This window comes from Acromyrmex echinatior, chromosome 13 (assembly GCF_024713525.1).
Source record: "Acromyrmex echinatior isolate Ae372 chromosome 13, ASM2471352v2, whole genome shotgun sequence".
NCBI lineage: Eukaryota > Metazoa > Arthropoda > Insecta > Hymenoptera > Formicidae > Acromyrmex > Acromyrmex echinatior.
Genome location: NC_141864.1, coordinates 2,647,231 through 2,671,137, shown reverse-complemented (window position 1 = coordinate 2,671,137; position 23,907 = coordinate 2,647,231). Strand labels below are relative to the sequence as shown.

At 32.8% G+C, this 23,907-nt stretch overlaps 1 protein-coding gene across 10 annotated transcripts in view; it reads left to right on the top strand.

Annotated features, from left to right (window-relative positions):
• LOC105153688 (uncharacterized) overlaps window positions 1-23,907 on the top strand; it is a 107,840-nt gene that overhangs the window by 30,917 nt on the left and 53,016 nt on the right. The window contains exon 1 of one of the 10 annotated variants that reach the window (XM_087412276.1): window positions 15,860-17,767. The exons of 8 other annotated variants lie outside the window; for them this stretch is intronic. In XM_087412276.1, coding sequence (XP_087268402.1) covers window positions 17,706-17,767 — 62 coding nt within the window. In that variant the 5' untranslated portion in view covers window positions 15,860-17,705. Of the gene's footprint in view, window positions 1-15,859; window positions 17,768-23,907 lie in introns of those variants that run through there. One more of the 10 variants, XM_011068686.2, reaches the window with a different exon arrangement.

Sequence of the window (23,907 nt, the reverse complement as noted above, 5' to 3'; positions counted from 1 at the left end):
ATATTAAATATATATTTCGAATATATTATATATATTAGGAAAAAATACAAAACTAATATAATAATAATGTACATGCTTTAACAAAATGAAATGGCCAAATAAATAATAATGCCAAGAAGAAACGAAAAAATTATTGCTAGTCATATGGAAGATGGGTAATTGTGCGCACAGTTGCTCGTCGCAAACTGATTCTCAGTACGAAATACGATTACTTCAATAATTCCTAACCAAACTTAATAAATCTCAAAAGGTATATATAATAACGTACTTTAATAACGTATGCAACTTTAACAAAACAAATTAAAAATACGAACTTATCATCTTATTTTCTGAATGCTAAAATAACAAGAAAAGATGTGATTTCACACTTTTTTGTATTTCTTTGGCTAGTAATGTATTTACGTCGTACCTTTTGTAGTTATATCTTAAGAAGATGACTTCTTGCGTAAAAATTTCGCCACGGTGATGCCTTCATCTATTGGAAAAATACCCAACCAGGATGTGCACAATTCCCCCATTTTCTTCTATAGAATTTCAGAGATAAAAGCGTGCTTTTATCGATAAAAGCGCGTTCTGAATACGGGCTATATATTAGGTCATTTAAAAAGTATCCGCAGTTTTTTGTTCAATTTTTGAATGAAAAAACCGCGGATACTTTTTAAATGACCCAATAATATAAACTATAGATTAACAATAGAATTACGATCGATTTGCGGAACAATTATTTTGATACGAGAAGTCATATTAGCAAAATGCTATTGTTTAACTTTGCATAATTCGAAATGTATACAGCCAAATAAAATGTTAAATAATCAACAACATACTTAAATATGTTCATGTGATGTGCTTGCAAGTCTATGAAAAATGAGGAGAATTAATTCAGTACGTATTTCAGTGTGTTTAAATGCTAAAATGTATGTTTAAAAACATTTCGAAATGTTTGAAAATAAAAATGCTGGCCATTATATATTGTATATTGATGTTATGGTAACGGCGAACTACCGAGCAAGTCATTTTATAAGTAATCACTAGAATTCATTATCTAATAGTGGAGATATTAAAAGGAGCCATTATATCTACACTGACCATAATATCACCTTCTCCTTTATAGAATTTCAGAAAAATAAATGCAAAATAAATATATCAATAAAAATGAGATATAAATACAGACGTATGTCTTCCGCTTGAAATAAGATTTTACATATTAAGTCATTTCTCGTAGAATGCGTAATTAATCTGAATATTTGCAAACGTAAAGATCGCAAAGTTACTTCGGTAACTTTCATTGCTCGTAAACAAGTTTCTCCTACGTAATCAATATCCACAGTCCGAGAACAATACGTTTACTGTTTTACGAAAACTTACTACGGAAATATTGATTGACTATTCGCGTATCGTTGTGTAATATGAATTACACGTCTGTTTATGTCTATAACAACAGGAAATACAGACAATGCTGGTTGTAATGTCATCTATACATTACAACATTACAATATCATTGAAATGACATGAAAATATTATATAACCGACAAACATTACCTGTGACCTATCTTCTCTTTTGTTAAACAAAGATTTATAATATAATATTTCGAGCCGGATATGTATGTTTCATAGGCCGTCTTAATTACACATAATAATCATAATTTATGAGATACTCATGAAGGATATTATATATTCACTGTCACATTGTCCACGGATTTTCAATCGCTCGCAACGAAATACGGAATAATAAATTTATGATACGTGACTACGTGAAATTCAACACAAGCGCGAAAGTGCAAATTTGAAATACGATGTTAAATCATACTACAACTCGATAGCCATTGAGCGTCATTTCCATATCATGTTGCACGGTCTAAATACGATGTTATGATATTTGTCCGAAATTATGTCGAAATCATGAGGCACGAACGGTTGTGGTTGTTTACAACGGTTGTGGTTGAATATCGTAAAAGTGTTGGATCGATGTGTCATTTACGACCTTCGTATCGTCATAATGCGCATAAAGTTTACAGACCAAACGCATTTTTAATCGAATTTTAACTCAGCTCGACCGCGACGATGGCTTCACGCTTCAAATCCTCTCATGCGAGATCGCGTCGTGTGGGATCTATGAGTGACTCAGCGTCCGGAATGCGAGGGTCTCCACGCAAAGCCTCGTCTCATAAGCTGCGTCTGCAGGATGGGAAAACGCGTGCGATGCACGCTTCTAACGTGCATTTTACCTTGCTTTTAAACCGACGACGTGTGACGCGTGTTTATGGCCATTTTAACTCAGCGGCGCCTCATTAGGCCCCGGATAATTCGTCCCTTCCTCCATGTTGAAAAATGCAGCTGTTCGTCCTAACGGAATTCATTTAAACCTCGCATTTTGCATCGCCAATTATTTACGTTGATTTTCTGCCGAGCATTTTAAACGAAAAAAAAAAAAAAAAAACCTATTTACTGCATTAACTTGCAAAATTCCTCTCTTCTAGCTAGAATATATTTTTAAATTTTCTGTACAACAGACTGTCGTTCTTTGTTGTTTGCTTCGCAACTGTCTACTAAACAACATATGTCACCGTATGTCGGGCTTTATGTCTTATGGAAACAATTTGTACGGAGTCTAATTTCAGAGTCCACCAGCACACATCCCAAAGTGCATATGTCTCGCTGGGAGGTGGCCTATTTCTAGAATCTGCCACGTCTCGAGTTTGAAACTCGCGTGATTTAATTTTCAACTCGATATGTCATTTATGGTATTAATGGTGACACTCGTAAGATATCCCGTAGTTCATACATGCATTAAGTGAAATCAATCTCGCCATATTATTCACCTATAATGTACTTATAATTGCTAATTTGATGAGTAATGGAAAATTATGAGTAATGGATTTTTTTTTTTTTTTTTTTACAACAATTTATGCATCTTTATTAAATTATATACAATTATATTGTAGTATTGCCGCAAAAATCTCGTAATTAGAATCTTTGTCCTTTTCAGGAAAGATAATAAGACAGAAGAATATGTAAATTAGTATATCAATGACTGCGTTCAGCATAAAAAGCAACTTTACAACTGTTGTAAAATTCTTGAATATGATTGCTATATATTTAGATCCAATGAGGGCAATCATATTAAAGAATTTAACAATAGTTACAAAGCTGCTTTTTTTTTGTTGAACGCAGCCATTAGTTTCAATGTTTAAAAAATCTCTTTAAAAATATCCTTTTAAGGAAGCAGTTTGCGAATTATCTTTCTGTTTTGATACATCATTAAATACTAATGTTTTGTAAATATTGCAGTTCACTCCATCAAGTCAGGAAGCAACCTGATATGTCCTGATGAAGAGAACTGCAAAGTTTACAAAACATTGGTATTTAACGATGTATCAAGATATGCCGCGGGAGATAACCCGCAAACCGTGTAGCTTCTTTGAAGAAAATTCCTGTAGAGAAAATATATTTCAAAAATAATATTCTATTAACTTTAATAATTATGTACTGATATATTTCAATATAACTAATGTCATTAATTTAGAGTTTTTGTAATTTAATAATGAGATGCTGATTACCGATACAAATCATTCTTTTGAAATTAATGACAGTAAGGCTGATTTAAATATAATCGGAGATAAAAGTATGTACATGTATTGAATACTGCATATCGATAGGAATACTAGCGACATTACCGGAAACGATCGGCGACATGCCGTACCTCGCGTGACCAAATATATATCTCCGACTTTTAGAGTCGGCAAGAGTGGCCTGAGTCGAAGGTTCAAGGATACTGCAGGGAAGTCTCGTGCGTTGAAAAATCATATTATGGTAAATGGTGTAAAAAAAGGAGCAGAATTATTAGGTTGGTGCTGGTAGTGCGCGAGATATCCGCGATAGTAGGCGAGGAGACATCATTCGCTTCGTGACTTCTGTTCCACTTCCTTCTCGCGAACTCCAAATAGCACGTACTCTTTTACGGATGTAACGAGAGAAACAGCGCGAACACGAATTATCGTAGACCGGTATTTTAATCCTCGGTTCGTGATCTCGTTTAATAACACAAGCGGTACGTCCGATTTTATCTTTCGCTTTGTTCACGACTTTTCTTCTTGACGCGCTCTTCCTTTGCAACTTCGTTATTCTAACGTTTTGATGGATGGATTTTTAAACTCTTATATTTTCAATTTGTATTCTTAACACGTGTTAAAACTGAATCTCGTTTACGTCGCTCTCGAAAGTTATTTGTTTCCAACTTATATTCTTAACACGTGTTAAAAACTAATTTACTTTCAGCAGTCACGACCCGGAATCATTTTACCATGAGTTAGGATATTTCATTTTTATAAATTATGAGATGGATGTGTACGTTATGAAATGGTATGTACATATTTTTTTTATTATTTTTTTATTAGAGGAGAAGATAGTATTATGTCCAATGTAAAAATATCATATTTCCTCTTAATATTTCTGCGATTAGGTGGCGAATAGTGATTTCTTTATGGAATTATTTGTACAATAACTTGCTGTTACACTACGACAATACGGAATAATCAGTATTTGTTAGAACGCATTTTTACTTTTAAACATTTTGAAACATTTTCGAAAGATACATTTTACATTTAATTACACATACTTCCTCATTCTTCTTAAATTTCAGCATATTGTCTCTCTCACACGAATATGTGCACCCCCCCCCCACACACACATAAATTTTTGGAGTGGAATCTACTAATTCTAAAGAATAACAATTGAAATAGTTTTGAAAAAGAACAGCACAATTGTTAATTTTTAAGAGTGACATTTCACTCTTTAGATTCCACTTCATAGATTTTAGGAAGTAGGTCTATTTTAGTGTATTGTTTATTTATCATTTTTTTTGACTGTATACATTTTGAGTTATGCAAATTTAAACAATAATGGCATTTGTAATTCCCTAAGCGTGCTGATTGCTGACGATCTGTTTTTTTTTGAAATTTTTATACCAAAATAATTATTCCATAAGTCTATTCTGTTAATCTTATAGTTTATATATTATAATTATGTATAGATTTTTAATACCGAACAGCCTAATATGCGGAAAAAATTATGATGTGTACATATATACATTTGCATATATTCTGCAATATTTTATTTTTTTTGTTAATTTTGCTATTTTACTAATTATTGTATTTTTTAAACACAACTAATTTTTTAAATTTATTTTTGTGAAAGGCCATACTACTTTTGTTTCTCTTTGAGCCGTTATTCAGTGTCGCCACATTTTTGTAAATAGAGTTTAAGTAATAAATGTGCCAATTTCGAGTCTCAAAATCGATTGAGCAACATTTTGACAGGTATGTTAAATTTTAAATTTAAATATTGATTATTAATCAAATTATTGTATAAAATATAAATGGAATATATAATCCTATACTACTATATAATTATTTTCTTCTCTATTATTTTTATATTACTACTTATATTACTACTTATTTTATATAATACGAAATAATTTTTTCAAGGTAATTCGATTCACGTTGTTGAAGTGATTAAGAGAGAACTTCTAATTTCTAAAATGATATCGGATATATATTAATTAACTGCATCAATCAAACACCAAAATACTCGTATATCGTGCACGCTATTCTGGTCTAAGTATACATTTCTTTATTGTCTTTTTGTATTGGTGGAATACGATAGCTTTATGATTTTCAAGAGAGGCTACTAATGGGAAACATTGATTCTTCTCGCGAATTTATCTTATGTACACGTAATGTGAACGTAAAAGCCTTTTGTCATTCGAATCGTGAGATGGAGGAATCGCGAAGGATTCTACCAATGAAGTACATTTTATTGTCGTTAGTCAACGGTGAGCACATTACATGTTGCTTTTATTATTTGCTTCTTACGCCAAGAAGAAAAACTGATATTTTGACGTCATGCTACTGATATTAACGAAGGCCAAGTGTAATAGTCGAAGGCATAATAAGAGATGCTTTTGACATTGTTGCATTGAATAATATATGACAAACATATGTACAGTAGTTTGTTATAAAATTTGTGTTAAATTTAACACATTTTACGTGTCTCAAACGAGCTACTCAAATTTATGTGTCAATTTAACACAAGATGAATGTATCAGAAAGTATAACACAATATATCATATTTTAAAAAATAAACAAAAAATATTATTAATACTTTATAAACAAACGTGGACATTTTTCAGAAAATATTTTTCAGTAAAATTAACATATACTATATGTTAAATTAATACAATATATATTTTGTTCATTTATTTTTAGAATTTAAACATGCACTGAAAAAAATGCATGTGTTACATGAACATTACATGTTTATAACTGGAAAATTACTTAAATATGACTGGAAATTTCCTTTTTCAGATTTTTTAAAATAACAATACACATTAATGATAAAATATATATGAAAATAACTTGTAGTTTTAAATTTAAGCGATATTTTTACGTGTAAACGAAAAAACCAATTTTATGCGAAATTACAGAAAAATTGGAATTTTACATTTATTGTGTGATTATTGTAGCCAATCAGAATCTGTATGCTCAACGCGCCAAAAAAAAGATGGGCGAGGCAAAGAGACTAGGTCTACTCGTCTTTTTATTTTACATTTTGTATGTGACATTCCATGTTCAATGGAATTTCAAAAATACATATTGCATGTAAAGTTAACATGTGTAATTTTCCATGTGGATTGCAATATTATGATTATGCTGAGAAAAACAGCGTATCATGTAATTCCACACAAATATTTTTTTCAGTGTGTTTTAAAACACATTACTTTTATGTTAAATTTATATTTCAATATATATTAATTTTTCTAGGACTTGAGTGGATCGTTTCCAACACAAATACAAAATATTTTTTACTATGTACAAATATAATGTATTAAATATAAATATAAGAAATCGAAAAAATGGAAAATATAAATATAGAAAAAAATGTATGTATATATAATACTCTATTAATCGTAACTTTTTTTTATTACTTTGTCGTCTATGAATGGTTCGTTGATGAATTGTCCTGTTTTGAATGGGAGACACGTAACTTATAGAGAGTTGAATTCAAGGACCAAATTTTAAGCAGTAAACTCACTTTGTTTACCAAATGTGTTTTGGACACTACATTTTCTAGCACCTGTATATAGAAATTACAATTAAAAGAAATTTTAAGATTTTAATTAAAATCGTATCTATTATATATCTTATTTAATTCTATTAGTATGCGATCTATGTTGATCTCGCACTATTCATTAACTATTATCTGAGCTTTATGAGCAATGTACAAACCACAAAGTACATGTATTCCGCAACTCTCGAAAGCCACTCGGCATGGTTGTATTTTGAATCATTTTGTGGCCAGCTCCGACTACAAACTAGATTTTGATAAACCATATCGGACTATATTAAGCGCAGAAATGCATTCTCCTGTCCGTACTTATACGAAGGAGTAATCCACGAAATAGTTCAGAAATTCAACACGACATCTTAAAATATTTTTATTCTATGTACCATGGTATATAATCATAGATATACTATTACTTTGAAATTTCTAGATTATCAAAAATATTACACAAATATAAATCGCAAATTTCGAAATTCTTATATTTTTGATTCATTGGGGGTTTTATATATATATATATATATATATATATATATATATATATAATATATATATATATACAGTAAGTCAAGTAAGAGCGTGGTGTTGCACCATTTCATGCTATTAGCCTTGAGATAGGTTCGAATAGTTTCGTACGATATATCTAAACCTTTCTGCTTCAATTTTGCTTGTCCTTGACGCAGTGTTAAGTCAGGATTCCGCGAAAACAGATTCACTATTTTTTTATTGTCTTTTTTGTCCACTTTGCATGTCGAGCCACGTTTCGGTAAATCATCGAAATCATTTTTTGCCACATTATATCGCTGCACCCACTTCTGTACGAATGATTTCGACTTTTCCATATATTTAGTAGTCGCTAATTGTGACATTTTTGGACCTTTCGGGTGAGTGCAGAGGAACACAGCGTGATGCGTATTTGGTACTCATGGCGCTTAATGTGATTCTCTTAAGAAACTTCAATGACAACTGAATCTTCCTTGATAGTGCATCAAGGACAAAGGTGCCCTTTATGAATTCATGGTAGATTTAGGGCGATATTTTTTATTAGCTTTGAGTAAGGCCGACCACGATCTTACTTGACTTACTGTACATATGTATATATATATATATATATATATATAAAGGTATATTGCTAGATATCTAAATCTTTAAATCTTTAAAAATAATGTTAAACAAATTATTTTACTATGAACCTTTAAAAAGAAAAATTGAGCTCATTGTTTTCAGAAAGGTAAATTATTAATTTACGTCTTTTTAAAAGAACAAAAAAGGATTGAGTATTATCTTTTTAAATAATTGAATTCAATGAAATAATAATACTTTTTGATATTGCGCAAATGGAACATTGGATGCCTTACGCTTCTGCTCCAGCAAGCGAATGATAATTATCATAATGCACTCGTGCGGACTACTTCCTGCCGTTGCTTGCTCCACGATACGTAGTCGCGCAGCCTGCAACTGCAACCTCGTCCTTGTGCATCTCGGTCATGACGTAGTACACGAAGCTCGATCGAACGTCCAAACACCCACACTCGAGAAGTTTTCGTCGCTGTCAGACATTTTTGCGCATTCTTTTATTCATCTAAAAATCTGCGAATTATTTGAACAACTTAATAAATATTTCTATAACATAAGAGAAAGATAGAGTCGCAGTATTAATATGCTGAGAAAAAATGTATTAAATTTTAATTAATATTTCTTTGCTTAAAATATTTATTCACGATTTATTTGTAAATATTTATATTTAGTAAATATTTATTCATGATAAATAAATATTTGCTAAATAATACATAGAAAAATATTCCATTACTAAGAAATGTGATTACTTAATTTACTTTCTTTCAAGCAACGGTTACCTTTAACAAAGAATATTTTTTAATAATAATTTTTTAAAATATACTTATTTATTATAAATTTTAGAAAACTTATTATTGTACTTAAAATAAGAATTAATTTTCTTTTGTGAAGAATATTCTAAAATTGATTGAAAAAGCAACTTTATGTAATAAATAAATCGAATTTTAATTTAATACTCTTGATTGAAGTACTGAATTTACTAGAATTCAGAGCACATTTTGAACAAATGGAAGGAAATTTGTGATAGATTTATGACTATATAAACTTTTGAAATCCTTGAAACACGTAATTATTATTAGTGTACAGTATATATTTTTTTGTATGTATCTTCTTTAAGTTAAGCTATCTCAGCGCGTAGGCGCCTCCCTCTCATATACCTTTACGCGCACATTGATCGTACACAACATGTGTGGGTCGACCTACAGTTTAAACGCCGATTCCGAACAGCAATTTTTGGAGGTTTCCTGAGCAAGTATATTACTCGGTGATTTGCCATTATCTTCCGAGAGGAGCTACGAGTGTACGGAAATTTTTCGATTCTGCCAGGAATCAATCTCGGGATCTCTATAAGTATATCAGTGGACTGTCTGCTACATTACGCTTGCGCTTTTATATGTGTAGTTAAAATAAATAGTTCTTGTATAAAATAAGTATGTGTTTATATTTAATAAATATTCATTAATTCTATTTAAACGAACATTTATTAAAATTTAGAACAAACTTTTTTTTAGTGTAGTCTTTGAGATACATAAGTATCTAATAAAAATCTAGATATCTTCTATGAACACACAAATTATGCAATACCGATTAATTGTAAAAGTTGTAACGCAAATTAATAACGAGTTTATAAAACGCTTTTATTTATTAAACTACTTATTACTAACTACTCTATTGTGAAAATTCACGAGAAATTTCTGTGAGATTATTTTTGCTAATGTTTCCTTTTTACGATGAACTAGTTTAACTGAAGAAGCTCAGTAAATGTGCTTTTCTTCATGCTAAAGACGGATCTGCCAAGTAGATGTGACTAGATGAGTGTTGGATTTATTTTGAGTTGACTCACACGGAGAATTCTTTGTAACTCGGTCGCGTCTTCTGCTTGTATTTTTCTTCCGGTAGCTAAGAAAAATGTCATTCAGTGCGATCTATAATAACTCACTTGACTCACAGATTCCTACGCAGTTTTGTTATTGTTGTCAAAAGATTCTTGACGATATCTTGCGTACCCCTTTAAAGATATCTTTACAAACCACTTAAGGCTCTTAATCATCACGGCCATATTAAATCGTGACATCAGAAACGAGAAATGACACGTTAATTTTTATTACGTGCCATTTGTAAAATAAAGACAATTTGGATAAAATGAAACGATGAGATCGTGTTAAAATATTTATAAAAATGAACGAAAATTATGTTTATCTCCCCTGATACTATTCAGTAAATGATTATAAAAAGTGATAAAAGGTAAGTGAAAATAGTCTACGCATGCGCATCGAATAAAAGCACTTTACGTGTCCTTTATCATGTTACAATTATTTACTGATTGCCAAAGAGAATAAGGATATAACTTTCGTCTATTTTTACAATTGTTAATACTTATCATTTATTCATTTTATTCTAATTGTCTTTATTTATAAATGGCACGTAATAAAAGTGCACGTAATAAAATTAATGTATCATTTCTCGCTTCTGACGTCACGATTCAATATGACTGTGGTGACTATTCAAGAGCCTTAAAGAGACAGAATAATTATTTCGTATTTATTAACAGCAGAAATTGGAATTTATAATGACATTTATTTACAATGCATTGTACATTTAAATGTATCATGTATCAAAAGAGCAGTCCAATCCCTTAGTTAAATAACATTTATTTTAACCTCTATTTGTGTAAATCAATTTTGTAGTTAGTTGCAAAGTAAACGATGTCCATATTGACGCATGCACTCAGTAAATAATAAATTAAATTTAAGTCAAATTTAATATATTTAAAAAAAAAAATTGTTTAAATCCATTATTTTAAATTAATGACATATCGAATAGGAGCAGTGGCAACCTGTGAATAAAAAATGATTAAAAATAACTTAAATATAAAATATAAATATTAAAGTATAATTTAAATTATTTTTTAATATTTTAACATCATGAATTTAACAGTGTACAAGATAATAATCTGTCTTTCTTCGGTAATTTTTTTTTAATTTATAGATGTACTCTATATGATAATTGTTATATCGCAAATACATAATGATAATTTGTTACACAAAATACATTATATATATATATATGTATATGTGTGTGTGTGTGTGTGTGTGTGTGTGTGTGTGTGTGTGTGTGTAATGCTATAATATCGTGTCTTGAGTCGATTTACTGGTATCATCAACCTCAGGCTCGATCTGGCGTAATTAATAGCTTCGTCCTGCCGTGCAAGTTGGCGAACGTACATTAAGGCGAGAGATAGTAATGCTAGGTGTACGCAAATGCGAAACTCGGTACTTGTTATCGCAAATCTATTGCGGGACTTCAAGTTGCGAGAAATGTTCATATGCATATCCAATAAATTGCTAACTACTTATAGTCATTAGCGTTACAATTGTGTTGCTGATATGCAAAGAGAGAATAATAATCTTCTATTTTTACGGACAGTGTGAGATGAAGCACAACGTCTTTTGGTAGAAATATGAGAAAAAGGAGCGATATTCAGTAAAATCAAATTGAAATACTTGCGACAAAAGATTTAATTTATCATATCAAACAGATTTAACGCATGAAAGCAAGGAACTAGAAAGAAATATGAGAGTAACAGGATTTTAGCGAATTCTAGGTCTTTGAGAAAATCCGGAGTTAACTTTGCCGCGTAGCAATCTTCTATTTACGCTCCGTTTCCTATCCATATGTATAAAATGTTAAACGATTTCTTCGCACGCATCAGTATTTCGAGTTCTATCTGTGCTGAGTTTAATGATACGCTGCAAATGATTCATTAATTATCTAATTCATCGGAAGAAGTGCTTTAGTTATGATGTGGAGCGACCTAGTATACATAACAGTTCATGCACCCGCGTGTTATGAAGTAGGCAGATCGATTACCCTTCATCTCAATTTACCCGTAATTTTTTGCCTCGCCTTTTTTTAGCTCCACCGTCTCGGTACCTTTTTTTAAATCGTCCGCAGTCCCTTATCGATCTGTAATCCATTCGTTTGGAAATATCTCAGTGTATCTTGGAGGATAGGTCAGGCGCTTCGGCAGGTTGAAAATAATAGTGTGACGTCGGACACCCGATGGATTCTGCAGCATTGCGTCATAGATTCACGTCTACCACTGATTTATCTCGGCCCGCGCGATCTTGCGCGGTCACGATATCCGTTATCAACCGAAAATTTTCGGCGAGCTTCCATTGGAAATAGCGGAGGTAGCGATATTTCGATGGATAATATCTCACTCAGTTGAAATAATACCGAACGCAGCGGCTGGAAAAAATTACATTTTTTTTTAAACGTTACTCGAATCTTCACAGCGTTTTTAAAAAGCTTTTAAAGGTATTTCACTATAGTTTGCCGCGGTATATGATGGTCGGCATTTAGCTTCGAGGGAGACGTTCGATGAAAATTAAGGTCAATAAATTTTATGAAATATTAACTTAAATTTCTTTTAACGTGGCATATTTATTTTCTCGTGAAATAAAAACATAAATTACATGAGAAAGATTACAAAACATAAACTCTTAAAAGTTTATATCTGTGCGGTTTTTCATTTTCTAGTTACTTGTAATTTAACTTGTTGATAATGTAAAAATTATATTTTTTCAGCTATGATTAATCACTAAACTGGTGATTTTGTAGTAACTTTTAGATCCTATGTTTCGTTTATATATTGGTTTACTTATGATTAGGTTTAACTTAATCATAATGTAAAAATTATATTTTTCTATCTATAGTTAATCACTAAATTGATGATTTTATAGTAAATAGCTTTTAAAGATACTAGTACAAAATCATTAGTTTAGTGATTAATTAGATACTAGAAAAACGCAATTTTTACATTATCATCAATACAAGTTAAATAAGATTAAAATTAAACTACAAGTTAGACAATGAAAACCGGGGTCTTAAAGTTATCACACTACAAAATCATCAATTTACAAATATAAGAATGTCTTCATTAATCAGCATTATTAAGCTAAAAAAAGTTTTTATATTATCATTAATTTAAAGAGAGATTAACTTTAAAGTATAAGTTAACGAAAAAAACCAAGCTTATATACAGAAAGAAATGATTTTGCTGAATTATCTACAAATTTAGCTACAAATACAAATCCGAAAATAATTTGATTGAATTATGAAAATAATTAAATAAGACACTGAAACTTGTTGTTTAGTTTATTAAAATTTTTTCCAGCTTTGTCCATTACGCTTGAAATTCTCACATAATTATTTTGATAGTTCAATCAAATTATATATATATATTTTTAGATCTATATCTATATAAATTTTCAAGTATTTTATTTTTGTATAGCTTTGTAATTCAATTTCACTGACGTTAAAATGTTGACGTCAAAATGATAACGCTTCAGACATTAATTCTTTATATTGCATTGCGCTGAGCAATGCTCATTCATCGTTAATCAATGAGCTCGGACGCAAAGCGAGTTGTGTCCAACTCTGATGGAATAATAAATATCGTGAAATGGCGTTGACACGAACGAAGTTGCCACTACGTCGTATTTTATGCAACTTTGCATCCCACGGGTGCTACTTATTTTCATTCAAATACCGCAGACATGGTATGTATCAGCGCGTCTATGCATGTATGAAAGCTTGCTACCGACAGTGTCGTTATTATACGAGCAAACAGGTGTTCGCTTATTCCGGTGATGTCGTTGTCGCATTCGTAAACTCAACATGTTCTCATCATCGTGTTTGAGTGAACGGAAAGAGAGTTTGATCACGTACTAATATGTCAGCGCTCGTAAACTACCTGATATGCATTGATATCGAGGATATCTTCATATCCTTATTGATCATCGGTAATTAAATGGTTTGTTATGCAATAGCGGAGAATTGCCGAATGCATACTGCATGCCTAAATCGTAATTTTATCAATATTTTATTACTTAATAATTTTAACTTGTTTTTTAATACAATAAGCAATTAATTAATAATTATTATTTAATATAAACAACATTCAGTAACAAAAATATTAAATAAATGAGATATAAGTAATAAAGACAAAAATTTAATAGGTTACGTCTTGCTTTATGGATGTAGCAGCATTTTAAAAAGTCAGATACATCTGATATTGATTTTTTAATGATTTATGTAGCTGATAATAATGTAACCATGCAATTTTATTATGAATTTTTGTATTTTCATGAAAAAGGTTTATTGTAAAATATTTTGTGTGTGTGTGTGTGCATATACATGCATATTTGCAATTATATAGAGTAAATCGATATTTTTTAAAAATCATGTTTCCTAAATCTTATCACTATAAGATAAGGCTGATAATTAACAATGAAGATAATAATTTATTGAATACAAATCTTAATTACAAAAATAAATGCAAGCCGGTTTTATTTCGATCTCCTTTCGTTATTGTTATTTAATAATTATTAAATACTTGCTTTTTTTTTATAAATTATAATAAAATTGAGTATTAGGTAATTACATACACTAAAAGAAAAGCTTTAATTGGCTGCTGTAACCAAAAATGACTTCAGCCAATTAAAAATGCTATGCCATATTTTATCATCTAAATTGCTGCAGCAAACAATCTTTTCTTTCAGAGTATTAGTTGATGATTTCTTTTATTAATCTTATATTTTTAATTGGTTTTATATTCATAAATTTAGTATTTCTTTATAGGAGATACAATTCAGAAAATTTATAGATACGATTTATAGGTAATTATAACATGTTAAAAAAACTTATGACAAATCAAGTTGTTATTGTTGAAAAACTAAACATGTAATAAATACCTAATAAATTTCCAAAATATTAACCCATTAACTCTCAATTTATTTAAAAAATTTTTTAGCGAGTCGCTGCAGGATTTAATATATTATAACGTGACTGTCCTCCAATGAGAACAGTGGGCACTAAATGTATTAAGCTACAATTTCCAATGGTTATTTATATACAAATCAATACTAAATGGAAAATGTAATAAAAAATGGCTCAGGTGATACGCATTCGGCAACTCTCTTTTATTACACTATTAAGCCATATAATTTGCTATTTTATAAACTTTAACTTTTACATTATATTTTATAATACTCTTCCAAATTCTTTGGAATGAAATCTCACTCTTAAAAAGTGAAAAAGTGAGTTTTGAAAAAGACTTTTAAAAAAAACTCAGTTTTCAATCTTTTCTAAAGAATGAGATTTCATTCTTTAGAATAAAATTTTCTCTCTAAAAGTTTTTAAGAGAGACGAACTTTGTATCTCGCACTTTGTATCTCGCTTTTGACGCGGACAGTGGACCGTCATTGTTAAATTAAATTGCGAAATGAGGCATACTGCACGTGTCGCTATAAACATATCTAGAGATGATTTTAGAACGAGTGAGATTAAAATCGACTGTCCTCGAGATACATGTCGCGTTTCATTCGGTTCGCACGAGTCCATTCGTCGCTTTATCCGTTGACACGTGTTCCTCGCATCGGAGGTTGAGAACGGTATGGCGGAATACGATATGGCGAGGGTTGAAGGTACGCGGAAGGTACCGATACGGTTCGCGGCACTGCGACACAACGCAACGGTGCTACGATCCAGGGGTGGCGATGGCGGCGATGGTGGCAGTGGCATGGCGGTGGCGGGATGGAGGCGGCGAAGCCCTGCGGCGGCGTCAGAGCCACGTCGCCCGGCTTCATCCTCTTTCGCCGGAGTCAGTCGGCTGCCAGGCGCGACGCGAGCTAGTAGTACCCGGTGTATACAGTCCATCCAAACCCTCTTCGCTGCACTTCGGCTGCGGTCGGTCGATCCCGCTCTCGCCCGATCTCCTTCTCTCCCTTTTCCTCCTCTCGTTCGCATGCGATCGTTACTCCGAGAGCGTCCGTGAGCGAGGACCCGCGGCGGCAGGTGGAAAACCCGACGTTGTCCATTCTGGCTGTTCCCGACGTGACCCAACGAACGCTCCGCGTTCGACGCCCGTCATCATCGGCGAATGTCGCCAGCGTGCGGACGCCGCGCCGCGCGGTCCGAGTAGTAACCGTGAGGATACTCAACGTTACGCGGAACCAGGATACGTGAATAGAGGAACTGTGCCACGATCCCAACGAGAACGGACACCTCACGGCAATCGAGACGTGATTGCGCTCATTGTGAGAAATCCAAATGATAATCTCATTCTAAACGAGATATATTGAGATTGAAGAGCCTGAATAAAATCGAGGAAGCGACTGTGCTCCGATTGTGCTCCGGTAATTCTGCTCGAAATTCTGTTCGAGTCTGTGTTCTCTAACTGGAGAATCTAAACGGCTATAATCTAAAGCAAACTTCATTATCGTAATTAAGGAGTTTGGATTAAATAAGACGTCGACATCGTCTTCTAATAGGGATGAAAATTTAGAGATTCAAGAGGGATCAAACGGTCAAGGCACAAGTTCGTAACTGCAAGAGAGTAAGATTGAAGCGATATCAAGATAAGCTAGATTAAGATATTTAATCTTCGAAACGAATCAAGACGGATAACGGCCAATCGGTGATATTCAGCTCGAGACAAGACAAATTGGCAGTGCGGATTAGTTCTGCAGATAGCGAGTTCAAGCGACGATCACTAGCTGAATAAGATAACACACTTAAGCAGCTTAAGATAGCGAGATTAACTAGCTTAATTTTGAAGCGAGTCGAGACGGCGTGCAGGAAACGCATATTCAGAGACGAAAAATAAATAAGCGCCAAGTTCTCTGAAACTCCGAGTAACTGGAGTGGTAGCGAAACAAGGATCAAGATTAAACGGTTTCAATTCGAGGGGAATCAAAACGTATATTTGATATCCAACTCAAGACAACGCATTGCTATCACGTGTCCTCATAGAGTCATATTCAATACGAAACGAGACAAGTCTCGACGACGAACGCGATCAGCCGGTCGTTGCACTTCGCTTGTTCGCTCCGGTAAATCTACAAACGCCTCCTCGCGATATACCGTTACTACCACAACACACCGATCGGACGAGGCCTCCGCCTCTCGTGTACGAAGAGAGGCTCCACACCGACCACGAACGGATACGAACCAGATACCCAATTCCATTCCCCGGGTCGAACGAGGACGCTTTCCGAGCTTGTATTTACTTTTTGGTGAGAAGTCGCGCATCAGGAATTTAGGAGGATCCTAACTATCGCATCCAACTATCAAAGATACGACTGTTTGCGAAGTGATATTAAATTATTCAAAGACACCGACACATCTCGGGCTGTCGTAAAGAGGACAGTGATAAACTGAGTATATATCATTGACAGTAGGAAGAAGCGGGTGATTTCAGTTGCCCCTCAGGGATATCAGATAAATTTGAACGGAGTGAAAAAAGTGTCACCGATTATCGCGTAGGAGGAGGGTATAGTCAGGCGATACACGGGAAAATTCCTGCCACTGCTATGCGCACACTGACCGAAGCGATGAAGCATCGCGCGATCAGCTGACTAGTCGAGTTGTTCGGCGGCCGCACCGCTGATAAGGATAATTCTCGGGACAAGCATCCACAGCAACGCCCGCCGCCCACTTGCTCTGTCATGACATTTGGCACGGCGTTCCACACCGAGAAATCGCGATTGTCTAGTGAGAATTCCGCTCGGTATGTATGCTCACATTCATGAAGACATTCATGTTTCCGTGCCGCTCCGATTCCTGAAGGGAATCTCGATCCGATATATAGATTTTCTCAGATTAGGCTATACTTTTTGCAAGTTGGACTACTCAACTTTGCGATGAAAAATGACTTCTTTGCTTCTTGACCAGTCGCTACCGGTCGGCTTTTAGCTACATGAAAATTGAGCTCGTTTCAATTGAACGCACATTACGATTAGTCTTAGGCCGGCATTCACAGTCGACTCTATATTTAAGACTCTTAAACAACAATCTTAAGATGTCATGAACCAATCAGACAGTCGTATTAGCATCTTAAGACATTACTTAAGACGGTCTTGAATAGGATGCAGTCTTGAATGGACTATGAATACTATATTATATATGCGAACCGCAACTAGTGTTACAAGTCCTGATTAGCCATCGCAATGGCTGATCATAAAATTGACTGTCGTATTATAAATGGCTGTCATATGGATTTTGAGGAAGCTTTAAATGTTTTGATAATAGTAAAGATTGAAATCTGTAGATTTCATGCCAAAGCTAAGATTTCATTTCTTGCATGGATATAATGATTTTTTATGTTTGTTTGAAACTAAAATATAATTATTATTTTTCAATTATAAATTTTTAATTTTTGTTCTTTTAAAATGTGATTTGAACAGAAGTGTGATATCTACATACTTTTATATAATACATTATAATGTATAATCTAATAATATAATGCACGCGATTACATTTTATTTAAGTGAAAGTCTATTTATATTTTATTTAAAATAAAAAACAATATATATTTGTTATTTCTGTCTGTCGTTAACAAAAATACTAGACTAAGACTAGTCATACTCTAATTAGTTTATACATTTTAGTTTCTCTAATGAGAGAAAATTAAAGGCAAGTAGCAATCTAGTAAGTATTAAAGAATCTCTTTTGTTTTGTACTTTTCCTACTAGGAAGTGATATTTGGCGAATTTTGGGCTACTCTGTAGTAACAAATCTCTGTAGCGATCTGTTATTTAAAGAATCTGATATCCCTGAGCCGAATCAAATTTTGAATCAAAATTGAAATCTGCTTTCGATTGATTGCATTGACATCAAAACCTACTCTGTAAAATTTTGAAGCGAATATCACTTTGAAGAGTGAAATCTTACTCTTAAAGACTGAAAATTGAGCCGTTCTTTCAAGTTCAATTTTCACTCTTTAGAGTAAGATTCCATTCCAAAGAATTTAGAGAGTATATCCTAGCTCTTTTACTCTTTGATATCGTATCTTATAATTTTATTGTCGCTCTGATCTTTTTAACTAATCTTTTATGGATACGTATTAAACAAATAGGAATAGAAAGTTATAAGAAAATATGTACGAATAATAGAATTTTTAATAGAATTGATAAAATTTTTTAACTTTTATCTCACAATAAAAATTGCGTATAGTATTGTTACAATAAACAGCATCTCACAAAAAATGACAGTGTAGACAATGTAGACAATTGTTGATGTTTACGTAACTTAAGTTTTCTCACTTACATGTGTAGCGCACAAAAGAAAATGTTTTATTTACTTTCAGTCAGCACACAGTTCACTTAAAAAAAGAAATACATATGCTAAAGTCCGATTTCACATGGTTTCTTAAAGATTAAGGAATCTTAAAGAAATTCATGAATCTGTTGATCTTTAGGTAACTATATATTGTGAAAACGAGCCTAGTCATTTTCTTTCGACTTTACATACGTGACGTTCTATTTTAAAATAATCAACATTCGCGCGAAATTTCCATGAATATTGCATTTAATTTGAATAATTTAAATTATAATTTACTTAACTTAATTTATTATGAAAACTTACAATTTATTATGAATATATTGAATAATATAATTTACTGTAAATTTATGCAACATAGATAATGATGAATAACACTACATAAATAATCACGACATAAATAGTCGCTCTTTTATTGAAACCTTTTAGTGATTGAAACCTGTTATACCCTTTTTATTTTTCTCAATATATTCTGTAAATCTAATTTTCATTGTCTCACATAATTATTTTCTAAGAGCGATTCAAAGAAGAGCGATCGTAAAAATGCGCTTTGTCGTGAATTTGTCCTTCGCATAGAACGTGACTAGTATCTCAATACTTTCTACGCACGTGATTGTGTGTGTACACGTGCGAATTTACGCGAGAAGAAAAAGATCAGCATTGCGACGTATGTGTTGCGAGCGATGAGTAAGAAAAGAAGCGAACGCACGAGGAAGAATGCGAATGAGAAATACGCGCAATTCTTGTCGATATTATTAATACTCTTTGTTATGCGCTTCGCGATATAACGCGGCTGCGCCACTACTTTTTTGTAGTTACGTAAAACTTATCGTAGTCTCCGAGGAAAACGATAAGTTTATTCACAAAAAGAGGATTAACTGGACCGCCATATAAATTTCCCGGTTCTCCTTGTCGGCCATATTTCCGTTAACGTTGAAGCGATTTATTACTCGCGCGAAAGTTGCGCGAAAACTGCACTCCGTTGGGAGATATTTAACATTTAACCCATTGTCATTTGCAGCACAATGGATATTTTTGTATAGAGGTTGTGATATATATTTCTGTTGTTTTTAAAAGATGCAAATAATTTTCCTGTCGAAATTAATGTAGAGGTTTAGGTCTAAATGAATAAATTTAGAAAACTTAGAAAATTTACACTTAAAAAAGATCTACCAAATGTTGAAATAATTTCAGTCAAATGTTCAGTTATAATATAACCAAAAATAATTTTTTCTAAATATTTAGTAAGTAGATGTATATTATTATCGAACATAATAATATAATCAACCATTTGATAATAATACTGAATATTTGGAATATATAGAAAAGTAAAATTATTTTTAATTATAATAATCGAACATTACCATAGATTAAAATTATTTTACTCAATATTTTGTTGCTATTATCAAACTTTTTTTTTTCAATGTAGAAAATATTAGTTAATTAACGCTAATTAATTAATGCAATATTATACGTTAATTGATATGATACAGCTGCTATAGAAATAATTAATAAATATTTCTCGGGAGAATTATTGCAAACATCTTGTCAATTTTTCTGCGATATGATTTCGTTCAAAGATTCACGAAATCAAATCATTCATGCCGACAAATCCGCAGTAATATCGAATCGAAGCTGATCAGTGAACTAGAAAAATCCGGCAATACCATAGTAGTGGAAAGGAGGCAAGGTCGCACAGTAGGTGGATTGCTGTGACCTTATTATCTGGGCACAGCTCACATACAACGGGATTCAAACCAGAGATACTATAAACCGTGTCTGGTATTATTAGAGACGTAATATTGAAGCTATCCAGCATCCGAATCTTTTTTTAGTCATAAAAAATACAGATACAAAAACACATTTAAACCATAAAAGCGGACATAATTTATGAATATATTATACAGCATATCTATTATTAAAACATCAAATTTTAGAGAGAAATGCATGTAATCATTTTATATCAAGTTATATATCAAATTATATATTTAGGATAAATATTTACGCAGACAAATTTTTTTTTATTAGAAATTGAAAAAAGTTCTATGAATATAGAATGAATTTATTTCTTTGAATTTTTTAAAATTGTGTTTAGAATTGTTGTTATTATTAATGCGTAATAAAGAATCATTCCAGAACAGAAAATCTGTCAGTCATTGGTCTAATTAATTTATATATATATATATATATATATATACACTCATGTAAAAGAAACGAAACGGTAATTATTAACCGACATGGATGGAGTGTAATGAACCATATATAATTCTTTTATAACTTTTTATTATGTGAAGTCTTTCAAGAACAGGTTTTAGAAATTTCTTTCACCTATTTGAATACCGTAATACATCATAGAAAATCGGTTGTTTTCTAAGCACGTACATATATTTATTTACTTGAAATTTACTTTACCTTAGCTGCTATAAGTTAGCGAAGAAAGCCGTTTTTTCTTCGTCAATTTCTAATAAAGTTTTATAAAATCCGTTGTCTTGATACGAGCGGAGAAAAAAAAGATCGTATACTCGTTGTGTTGGGCCCCGGTTATGGTCATTGCGCCAATTTAGTCCGACATCCGTCCACGTCATGCGCTCGCGTGTGGACAGGCACTTCGTTTCGCGACTAAATACTCCCGTTAGGGCCACGTTTTCATGTCGCTTTACGGAGATAAAGAGGTCGTTCATGTCATGTCGAATCGAGCGTTTTGCAATGCCTTTTGAAACTTGTCCAGGCGCCGAAGCTCAAAGAAATAAGAGATGTTAGAATTCAATAGACAACCGAAGGCATTTTACTTGTACTCGAAGTATGGAGATATATTATTTGTTGTTTTTGTTTATCTATTCTCTCCAATAATACCGACATCGTGCGATATTGGACGTGACAGTATCGTGACGAAAATTTCTGGGATATTCGATCCACGAAGATTGACGGAGATGAATGATATGAATCATGAATTGTCAAGGTATACGTTTGTATTGTAGAAACGCATAAAATAGGATATGAAAGAATGTAGAAAAAGGAAGTTTGTTTGAAAAAATGCCATGGTTGCGTCGTTTGGAAATGTAATTCTGTCATTATCAGATATCTCTCTAATTCGCGCGCGAAAGTTCAGACTTTCATAAATTACAAAGTTATTCGACACAGGGATCAGCATAGCGCGATTCCTGATTATAGTCACGTATATTTTGATACGTATATTTGATACTTCCGTGTAGTATGTGTTTAATTACATCTAATTATTTCGCTAATTAAACGAAAATTTAATTAGGTGATACGTAACGTAAATGTTAAATCCTTTTCTAATGGCTAAATCATTAGCGTAAATTATGTTATTCAATCGAGATAATGAAACGTTCTATAAAGCGTGATAAATAAAAAGTTTTACACGCATTTATTTCACGTGAATATGGATGAAGAAAATAAAGATACATGATATAGACGTAGGAAAAAAAAAATAACAAAAGATCAATACACGTACGGCGTTATGAATTCGCGTAAAAACGATCGGCATTGTTGCGCTGCATCAAACCGTTTGCCGTTGCTACGAAGTTTCTCATTGTGAGGCAGGACGTGTACATACCGCAACCGCAGAATTAAAGGGTCAAACTGCCAGCGCCTGTGCGTGTTCAGGAAAGCAGTAATGACTGCACGCGGGCGCACAATAGGCGCATGTTTTCGTTCTGCGAAAAGCGCTAATTTGCCTTATTTTATCGACTCATGCATGCATCGCGCATTGTTCGCGCTCGCCGCGGCGGAGAGGGATAGTAACACGTCACAGGATGCACGTGACGAGGCTGGCAGCGACGACGGTGCCGCTGGAGGTTGCAGTCAAGGCTGTAGAAAGGCACTGCCGGTTGTATCTCGCGAGCTATACCGAGCGGTCGTCGAACCCGAGCGTGTTCGTCGCCGTTTGCGCAAGGTCGTTTTACTTAGGTTCGTCTTGGTCGTCGAGCAAGTCGACGCGCTTACGGTGATCGAGAGCAATGAATCGAATAGGTGATCGGAGGTGCTACAAAGGAGGTGATATAAATCACATACGTAGAGAAAATCGTGCGTGTAAGTCTTTGACAGTTAATCCTCTTTGATTAATTTGAAATCGATTTTTTTCATGTTCTTCCGTACGTCGACGCATCTTGTCTAATTAAGACCATTAATCATTTGAACAATTAGGATCATTTGAACAATTAGGATTAACTATTAGGATTAATGATATACTGATATGAAATATGACTATTTTGTCTAACATGTATATCTTAAAAATTAAGCTCTTTACAAAGAGCTACTAAATGTAAAGCTCGTATAAAAAACATGAAAAACAAGATAATCTGAGACTTTGTTGTGATGATTTAATTTAATTTATTTTTTAGTGTAATAGAGAGGTATGATGTAATATTAAATATATCGAAAAATATAGTATTCAAGATTGAGGAATTAGCAGTCTTCCTGGATATTTTCGTTAAAGAAAATGGAACTTTAAATTGAAAGAGCGTGTCATTAAACATTGCTGTGATAGATGCGGTTTTATAAGTATGTGTATGAAAGCAAATGAAGTAAAGTAAACTCTCAACATCGAGAAATTTCTATGGAATTCAA